We start from the raw sequence: 9,382 nt of genomic DNA, 5'->3' as shown, positions 1-9,382 counted from the left end.
CGCAGCCCGCGCCGCCATCACCAGGACACGCCAGCTGCTCCTTGGGCTGCTTTTGGGCTGTCAGTGGCCTGTATCCAGGCTGAAGCATCTCCAGGAGCCTGCTCAGAGCAGCCCCTGGCCCGGGAGCCATGGGCAGCCCTTGAGCCGTGTCCGTGCCAGCGCCGGCCGGGCACCCAGCGCCCATCCCGGGCCGTGTGCTCGGCACGGGCAGGACGCTGCAGGCACAGCCCCTGCCCCGAGGGCCCAAGGACAAGAGGTGCTGGATGCCTTTCGGGGACTCCTGGCCTCCTCCTGCCCCCTGTTCCCCGCAGCTGGGACACACAGAAACAACAAGGAGCATTGCTGGCAGTGAGTGGGAGGCACTGAGGCCTCTGTGCAGCTCTGGGCCACAAAACCAGCCCCAGCTTCAGCAGCTGCTTCATTTGGGCAACACTCACCTGCAGGAAATGCCACCTGCCACTCTCCAGAGGAACTCAGGTCACGCAGCAAGGGAAGCTTCAGAACCTGTCTTGCTCACTTCTCCCTACAAAGAGACATGGCAAGAGCAAATGTACAGCTGCTGGGTAAATCCTGGAAAGGGCAGGAAAATCAGGGGATGGGAAGATGCGGTGCTGTCATGCCAGCTGCCAGCCAGTTCTACCCTACAGCCGTGGCAGGGGCTGGTGTGTAAAGCAGCTTTAGCAGAATAGAAGGAGCTGCAGTTTCCTTGCTGGAGCCAAGGATTCCCATCCTTGGGAGTTTCATACCTGTGATGCAGAGGGCTCAGTCAGTCGGAGCACAGTCCAGGTAGTGCCAAGGTTGTGAGTTCAATTCTCCCACGGGCCGTGTCCTCGAGAGTCGGATTTTAGGAACCCTCTCAATCCCAGTATATCCTGTGACCTGGAAGCACAGGGGAAAAGCCGCAGCCGAATTTTAATAAAAGAGGCTTTGCCATTGCAGAGCTTCTTGGAGTTGCAAAGCAAGGGAGAGGGGGAGCATCCCATCTGGCAGGTGAATGAGAAACAGCCCGAGCAGAACCGTGCCCGGCCCCGCCGAGCGGCTCCTCCCGCGCCCCAGCCCCGCTCGTTCCGCAGGGGTGCGCGGGCAGCAGCCCCGGGGCTGTGCGCACACGGGAACGGGGAGCCGGGCGCTGCTCCGCGCTCAGGGCTGCGGGGCCTCTGCGGGACGGGGGCACCGGGAGCGCCGGGATTTGGGGCTCCCAGGGCTGGCACGGCGCTCCCCGCGCCCCGGCCGGGTCCAGCCGCGATGCAGCGTCTACACGGGGAGATCCCGCCGCCGTTCTTCCGGGCGCGGTTACCGGCAGAGCCCCGGCTCCCCGCGGCCACAGCGGGACCGTGTCCAGAGTGCCGCGGCCGCCGGAACGGAATGGGAGCGGCAGCGCCGGGCTCAGCCCCAGCGCCCGTCCGGGGCGGCTGCTGCTGCTGCCTGCGGCGATCCCGATCCCGGCCCCGCTACCCGCACCCTGCCTGCCCGGGGAGAGGCGGCACCGCCTGGAACCCCCAGCCAATACCGCCAAAACCTAGACCCGACCCTGGTCCTACCTGAGCGCCCCAGGATTCGCGCAGAACCGGGAGCTGTCCCTGGCACAGCGCTCCGACGAGGATCCCGCCGCATCCCAGCACGAGTGGTCCCGAATGGAACGGGCCGGGAGCGGATCGGCCGCATAGAAATAGGCCCCGGCCCGCGCAGCCGCACTGGGGCCCCGCGCACCTGAGTCGGGCCCGGCCCCGCCCCTCAATCCCCGCCCGGCCCCGCCCGCTCCCTCCCCGGCGCCCCGTCCTGCCCGGGCTGGGGCGGGGCCATCGCTCGCGGCCCGCCCCCTCTCCCGGGGCCGAAGCGGGGCTGTTCCCTGTTCCGGGTCCCCTCGGAGCCGGCACTGCCCAGCATTCCTCACCGGGGCTGGGGCTTCCAGCACAGCCCCCAGGGCATCCCGCTGCTTCCTCAAGCCCCCTTCAGCGGGATCAGTTTTTGGAGAGAGATACCCAAACCCAGCAGAGCTGGCTTTAACGGATCCGGGGGAATATCCCCTCTCCCCATCTCACCCAATTGCCGCTGCCAAAAGCCAGCCTGAGGATCAGCTCCCTATCCCCTCAATCTCTGCAAGGAATCGGATTTCTCAATCCGGCAGGGCAGCAATGCTGTTCTCCTCGCCGGAGATCCGGATTGCAGCGGCGTCCCCGCCGGCGCTGCCCGGATGGAGCGGGGAGCGGGGGGTGTGTGTGAATAGAGGGGAGGGTGACGCCGAGTTCGGGCTGCGAGAGCGGCCGCGGCTGCGAGCGTGGGAAGGGCGGCAGTGCTGCCGCCTTGTGGGCACAGCGCGGTACTGCATGCTGCCCTTCTCAAGATGGCGGAAGCCACCCCGTGCCGGGACCCTGCGATGTGGGACTGCGGCCACGCTCCAGATGGCGCCTACGGCCGCAGTAGGACCCCGAAGCAGAGAAAGGCGTTTACGCCTCTGCCTCTCGGCGCCTGCCCGTTTCCCGCGCGCCCGCGGCGCCGCTGAGCCCACAGCCCGTGTGTGCCCTCTCGGAAACGCCGCAGAAAATCGCGCCGCGGGGATCGGTGTCGGCGTCGCGGGCAGGCAGCCCAAAAAACACACTGGGGTCCTTCATTTTCCCGCCCTTTCTGCCGCCAGATCTAGAAGGTCAGGCGAGTACCGGCCGAGCCGCCATCTTGAGAGTGGCAAGACGTCACTTCCGCTTTTCTCTGCTGCCATCTTTAGTACTGGCAGAGGCCACTTCCGGCCCGGCTGCCATCTTTGTTGTGGTACCCGTAACGCCCCTCACCATGTCAATTTCTAAGTCGCCTGCCTGAATCCGGCAACGACGCCGAAAAGAGCTCCGGCCGACGCTCGAGCGGCGGCAGGCACGGGCGGGGATGCTTGTCTCGGCCGGGCTCCTGCCGCAAGCGGCATCCGCAGCGTGGCGGCAATCCTACAGGGCAGCGTCCCGGCACGCGCTCGCTCCCATCATCGGAAGGGCACGCGCGCAGCACCGCGCTGTGCCCACAAGACGGCAGCGCTGCCAGGGCGCCGGAGCGGCGGCGGCTGCAGTACCGCGCTGTGCCCACAAGGCGGCGTTAGCGGCGGGTGCGCAGCCAGGGCTGGGGCGGGGCAGGGGCGGGGCCGGGGGAGCGTCCCAGGGGATGGAACGAAGAGGGACAGGGTCAGCGCTGGGCTAAACCCCCAGAACCCCCTAAAAAATCCCAAAATTAAAAAAAAATTAAAAATCCAATAAAAACTTTTAAAAATCCCATCAAAATACCCTAAAGCAAGCCTAAACCCCCCCAAAACACCCCAAAACCCCTTTAAAAACGGGGGACGGGGCCACGTGACACCCCAGGCAGTTACGAAACCCAAGGGGCGGGGTTCGGTTTAGGGCGCATTGCTCTGGGCCTGAGCAATCGAGCCGAGAGAGATCGATCGGCAGGCATCACGAGTCGATCGTCGAGCAATCGATCGGCAGGCATCACGAATCGATCGTCGAGCAATCGCTCGGCAGGCATCACGAGTCGATCGTCGAGCAATCGATCGGCAGGCATCACGAATCGATCGTCGAGCAATCGATCGGCAGGCAGTACGAGTCGATCGTCGAGCAATCGATCGGCAGGCAGTACTAGTCGATCGCCGAGCAATCGATCGGCAGGCAGTATGAGTCGCTCGTCGAGCAATCGATCCGCAGGCAGTACTAGTCGATCGCCGAGCGATCGATCGGCAGGCGTAGGTAATCGATCGTCGAGCAATCGATCTGCAGGCATTAACATGGCCATCGCTGTGACGGGAGGGTCGGGGCCGCGGCGCTGACTCCGGGGGCGTGGCAGTCACTGTGACTCGGGGGCGTGGCCGTCACTGTGACAAGGGGGGCGTGGCAGTCACTTTGACGCGGTGGGCGGAGCCTTGGCTGTGACGCGAGGGGCGTGGCCGTCACTGTGACAAGGGGGGCGGGCCCGCGGCTGTGATGCGGGGGGGGCCGACCCGATGACGTGCGGGGCCGTGGGCGGAGCCCGGGCCGCTGACGTGCGGGCGCTAACGTGACAGCGCTTCCGGTTCGGGTGCCGGCGGTGCCGCCGCTCCCTCGGCGGGCGGAGTGTGGGGCTCGGGCACCCGGCGGCATCGGGGCGGGCGCTGGGGCCGCGCGGCGCTGCCGCTGCTGCTCCGGGCTGCTGCCGGGGCTCCCGTGCCGCCGGCCGTGCGCGGGAGGGCGGTGCGGGGATTTCCCCGCGCTGAGGGGAACCGGCCCCGGCGCCTCCCGAACCCGCCGCTCCGGCGCTGACAGGGAGTTTGTGATAAATGAAAAAGATGCCTTGTATTCTCGGAGTGGTGCATTCTACCTCTGCTGTTTTTCCTGCTAGTCTGGATCCTCTGCTTAGATTTTTTTCTTCATATTTTAGGTGCCCTGGCTGTGGTGGATGTCCCGATCGAGGGCAGTGATGGCTTTCATGAAGAAATCTTTAAATGAAGACGGGATTACCCAAACCTTTCCCTTCCCTGCTGCACTAGAAGCCAGGAATATCCTGTTGCTTCAGTCTGAAAACGGAACAGGTACAGGTTTTTTTGGTATTGTGCCATTTCTACCAGTGGCGTGAAAGGGGCATCATTTTGAGCCGTTTTTAATAATTCTTGGGGATATTTTTGGGGTGTTTCTGGCTGGTTTTTTGGGGTATTTTTCTCACTTTGGCCACCTGGTCCAGCTAATTTTTTGGAGTTTTTTGAGGGAATATTTTTGGTAATTTTGGGGGATTTTTTTGGGAAATTTTTTTTCAGGATTATTGGTAATTTTGTGGGGGGTTTTGGTAATTTTTGGGATTTTTTTGGGAATTTTTGGGGTACTTTGGGGGAAATTTTTTGGGAATCGTTTTGGGATTTTAGGGAATTTTTTTCGGGTTTTTGGGAATTTTTTGGGGATAATTATGGGGATATTTTTGGGGGATTTTGAGGGGTTTTTGGGACTTTTTTGGGGATTTTCTGGGATTTTTGAGGGGTTTTTTTGGGAATTTCTTTGGGAATTTTTATTGGGATATTTTTGGTAGTTTTTGTGGATTTTTTGGGGAATTTTTGGGGATATTTTTTAAGGATTTTTGGTGATATTTTTGGGGTGCTTTTTTGGGTTTTTTTCATCTTTGGCTGCCTGGTTATGGGGATTTTTTGGGTGTTTTTTTGGGGTGTTTCTAGGGGGGGTTTTGGGAATTTTTGGGGGGGTTTTGGTAATTTTAGGGGGTTTTTTGGGAATTTTTTTGGAGTTTTTGGGTAGTTTTTTGGGGTTCTTTCTCCCCTATGGCTGCCAGCTCCAGCTGATTTTTGGGATTTTTGGGGGGATATTTTTTAAAATATTGGGGGATTTTATGGGGGGATTTTTTTTTTTTTTTTTTTTTTTTTTTGAGTTTTGCAATTTTTGGGCAATTTTTGGGGTTTTTTTGGGGGTTTTTTCTTACCTTTTGCCACCAGCTCCAGATGATTTTTGGGAGGTTTTCTGAGAAGATTTTTGGTAATTTTGGCGAATTTTTGGGGGTTTTTGGTAATGTTTGGGATTTTTTGGAAATTTTTTGGGGATTTTTGGATTTTTTTTGGGAATTTTTTTTCTTTTTTTTTGGGGATATTTTTAGGGAATTTTTTGTGGATTTTTGGGGAATTTTTGTAGGGATTTTTTTGAGGATTTTTTTTTTTTTTTAATTTTTGGCGATTTTTTAGGAATTTTTTCTTGGGTATTTTTGGGGGTTTTTTTTGGGTTTTTTTTGTTTTTTCCTTACATTTGGCCGCCACTTCCACATGGTTTTCGGTGGTTTTTGGATGGATATTTTTGGTAATTTTTGGGGATTCTTTAGGGGAATTACTTTTGGGTTTTGGGGGGGATTTTGGGGAATATTTTTGGGATTTTTTGGGGCTTTTTTTGAGGATGTTTGGGGATTTTTGTGTTGCTTGTGTTTGTTTGTTTTGTTGTTGTTGTTGTTTTGTTTGTTTGGTGTGTTGTTGTTTCTTTTGGTTGGTTTTTGAGGTTTTTTTGTGTAGGCCAAGAAACAAATTCAGCTTTAATTGTCATAGGAGCTGCTAGAGAAGACAATCTAAGTGTCATCAGTTCTGTACAGAGAAAGCAATGTGGAGCTGCTCTGAGGTGCAGCTATATTGTGTGCAGGGAGAAAAAGTTACAGAAAAAAAAATATACTTGGGTTATTTTATCTTTTGATTCTTTAAAAAATAATCTAGCCACTTTCTATAAATATGAGTTCCAAGATGAATTTTGGTACCTTTTTCTGCTTGTGTTGCAAACAGGACACCTTGATAAGTGTGATTCCTAGAGCTGAAGGGAGACACCACAGCCAGACAAGGTGTGCAACCACCTGACTTATTTCTTCAACCACCTGATTTATTTCTAGTACAATTAGAACAAACAGCCCTTTCCTTTTTAATAAAGATAAAGCACCTAGGTGAGATTTCAGAGAAAAAAAAAAAGAAAAAAAAGGCATCAACACTCATTTGATCATTGTCAAACACAGTTATAATTTGTGACAGAGTGTGCCAAAAGAAGAAAACTTGGGTGGATGGCTTTCTATACCTAGAAGAGGTAATCAGTTCTAATGAGTAGGTGGCTACTTTGCATCCTTTTTTTTCCCTTGTGCAGATTATATGTGTCAGTTCAGAGTGCCTGCAGTTGCCTCTGGCTGGGTTGGGGATCACAGGCCCCCTGGGCTGGGTTTGGTGAGTTTTTCTCCAAGGCCAGCAGTGAACACTACTACACTCCACCTGAGTTCAGCTCAGAGCTCATCTCAAAACATGGGGAGCTGAGGAGATTTTTGTTTCATATTCATCACTGTTTTTCTCTTATGATTTTTTTTTTTTTCACTTTAAACAGTTTAAAAATCACGAGGAGGTGAGCAAAGAACCTGCTGTGCCCCTGGATTCTGCATTTACCACTTTGCTAAAGAGAGCCTATGAGAGAGGAAGCAATACCCTACTGGAAGGTGGTGTTCAGACAAAATTGGCTTCCTGGCTCCCACCTGACCAGCTTTTGTTGGGAGTAAAGCATGTGCTGTTATACCTGAAATCCACAGTGGAGAACTTCAGCAGGGTAAGAGCAATATTGTAATAATATTGTGGTTATGTTTGATTTATTTTCATGTAGAAGGTACAAATGACTTAGCTGTTCAAACTTAGGTTCCAGTTCTGTAGCTCTTTTTTCTGTGCTTGTCTCTGAGGCTGCACAGCACCGTACAAAACTGCACGTAATTTGTAAACAAACGCCAGTTCTTATTATTGAGGATTTGCTTTGGATTTACTTTGCATGGGTTACCTTGCTGATCAGTGTGAGTGCAAATAACCTCGAGATTTTAATCCAGCTCCTGGGTCTCCCCAGGAAGCCTTTGCAGAGAGTAAAATTCACTGGCCTGTGTACCTCCAAATGTCATATATATAATGTATAAATGAATATATATATGTATAAATTAAATTCTATCACTATTTATTTGGCAACCTGAAACTTCTCTTAGAATCAGGTTCCTATTAAGGGAGGTGGTTCCTTCCCCCAGAAGAGGTTGTAATCTAAGTAGTTCTTAGTTAACTCCTATTCCTGCTGTATAATTACCTGTCTGCTCCCATCCTCCTCTTTTCTTCACTTCCAACATGTCTTTGTTTTCATAGCTTGGTAAAACTTTGGGTCCTCAGCTTGTTGATCTCTGTGTGGACCTGCTGAGCATCTTGTTGTGCCGGGACAATGAAATAAAGCTGGAGCAGCAGCAGAAGCAGGAGGAGCATCAGGCTGATGGGATCTCTTCATGGATGAGGAGCCTCTGATGACAGAAGTGTCTTCAAATGACAAGGTCCCAAATCCCTGCATACAGAGGCACATGTTAGTAAACTTGGGTTTGGCCGATTCTCTGGGGAATAGTTTTGCTGATCAGAGAGTTGTTGTCAAGCTCTTGGAGGGGAACTTAGGAATGCAGAGCGTGAGGTTGCTAAACTACTGTCTGGAGATGTGAGCCAGCTGCATCACCCACAGTCCCACCCCTGAGCTGGAACACGGTCAGGAGAAGTCTCAAATCAGATCACCTTTTCAGGAAAAAATGCATCCCCTCAGCCCTGTGTAAAGCCTTATTGAAAATTATGTACCTGAGGAGGGAATTTTTTCTCCTTTCATCTGTTCTGTGAATTTGTGGAGATTAGAGTGTGTTGATGAACCCCAGAATACTCAGTTCTTCTCTGCAGACGAGCTTAGACACGTCCAGAGTGTTCAGTATAGCAGCATAAATCCCACAGCATAAATGTTGGGAGAATGATATTTATGTGCTTGTAATTCATTAATATTTTTTATCCTCTGGTCAGCTAGTAGACAGTTTCATGTTCAATAATTGTAACTGATAAAATGTGGAAAATAGGCAGATGAATGAGTTTATTTTTTACCCTGCACTGTGATTATCCATTCAGTCATGCTGTTACCTCTGTTTGTTACAGACCCTGGAGGATGCACTCACCTTGATTTTCAGACATCCTGCACTGGAGAGCTGGTTCCTGGCGTTGGAGCTGCGCTCTATTCCTCAGCCTGGTCTGAACCCTGTCACTGTGAAGCTCCTGTCAGCTCACCTCCATTCTGGGGTGCTCCAGCTGCTGAAAACGAGAGATCACAGACACGTCTTGTCCAAGTATTTCAAAGCCATCACCAAAAGTGTCCTGGAAGAGCTGCAGACTGGGGGGAAGGACCAAAGCCAGGTCTATCCCAGGAAGTCTCACCAGCTGCAGGCTCTGGAGGAGCTGCACATGTACATGACTGCAGCTCAGCTGAAGGAGATCACTTTAACCATGCTGCAACTTCCTGAGATGGGCTTGGCTTCTCAGAAATCTGAAAAATCCCCTAAAACAGGGAAGCAGTTAAGCTTCTATGGAGAAATTTTGGTGCAGCTCTTTACAGACAGCTACCAAAGAGCTTTACAGACAGCTACCCTAACCCCTAATCCTAACCCCTGACCCCTAACCCTAAACCCCTAACCCTAACCCCTTAACCCCCTAACCCTGCCCCACTTCTCCACAGCCCGGTCTCTTGCTAATCTCTCCTCATTTCTGGTCAAAATTATGATCACACCAGTGCCAGTATGGTGCAGGGTCCATTGTGACACTGTGTTACCTGTAGGTAAAGCTTTATAAAGTAAGGGCCTTGACACCCTTGTAAAATCATGGCTCAGGCCTGTTACTTTGACTAAGTAGAAGAGGACTATGGGCAAGTGTTCCAGCTGAATTAGAGGAAGAAAAACAAGTTATATGACCATTATGTGTTCACATCGTGGTTTATGGTGGTTAGTTGAATTATATTTGTTGTGCCTAAATGGAATGCAACTGATAATGGCCTAACTGCTTTAAAAGGCCTGGTTTTTGCAATAAAGGTCTCTCTCTTGCATCTGC

At 52.5% G+C, this 9,382-nt stretch overlaps 1 protein-coding gene across 3 annotated transcripts; it reads left to right on the top strand.

The window, feature by feature from the left end:
• The first annotated feature begins 4,017 nt into the window (after window positions 1-4,017).
• On the top strand, window positions 4,018-9,382 carry LOC130262864 (nucleolar pre-ribosomal-associated protein 1-like). 3 transcript variants are annotated; one of them, XR_008842159.1, is made up of 4 exons: window positions 4,018-4,540; window positions 6,846-7,061; window positions 7,631-7,809; window positions 8,441-9,382. XR_008842159.1 is itself a non-coding variant. In XM_056510366.1 (2 exons), the coding sequence occupies exons 1-2, from the start codon at window positions 7,765-7,767 to the stop codon at window positions 8,948-8,950; spliced, it is 555 nt and encodes a 184-aa protein (XP_056366341.1). In that variant the 5' UTR covers window positions 7,720-7,764; the 3' UTR covers window positions 8,951-9,382. The 3 variants fall into 3 exon arrangements, 1 of the variants encoding a protein (XP_056366341.1); XR_008842160.1 differs by lacking the exon at window positions 4,018-4,540 and adding an exon at window positions 6,343-6,420; XM_056510366.1 differs by lacking the exons at window positions 4,018-4,540; window positions 6,846-7,061 and having other exon boundaries at window positions 7,720-7,809.

The sequence above is a fragment of the Oenanthe melanoleuca genome, chromosome 25 (genome assembly GCF_029582105.1).
Source record: "Oenanthe melanoleuca isolate GR-GAL-2019-014 chromosome 25, OMel1.0, whole genome shotgun sequence".
Classification (NCBI taxonomy): Eukaryota; Metazoa; Chordata; class Aves; order Passeriformes; family Muscicapidae; genus Oenanthe; species Oenanthe melanoleuca.
Note: the sequence above shows the minus strand (reverse complement) of the source record. Positions and strands in the feature narration are given on the sequence as shown.

Coding starts and splice junctions, on each gene's coding strand:
- LOC130262864 (XM_056510366.1), top strand. CDS start 7,765: ATGGATGAGGAGCCTCTGATGACAGAAGTGTCTTCAAATGACAAG. Junction 7,810..8,440: donor AAGTGTCTTCAAATGACAAG/GTCCCAAATCCC, acceptor TGTTTGTTACAG/ACCCTGGAGGATGCACTCAC.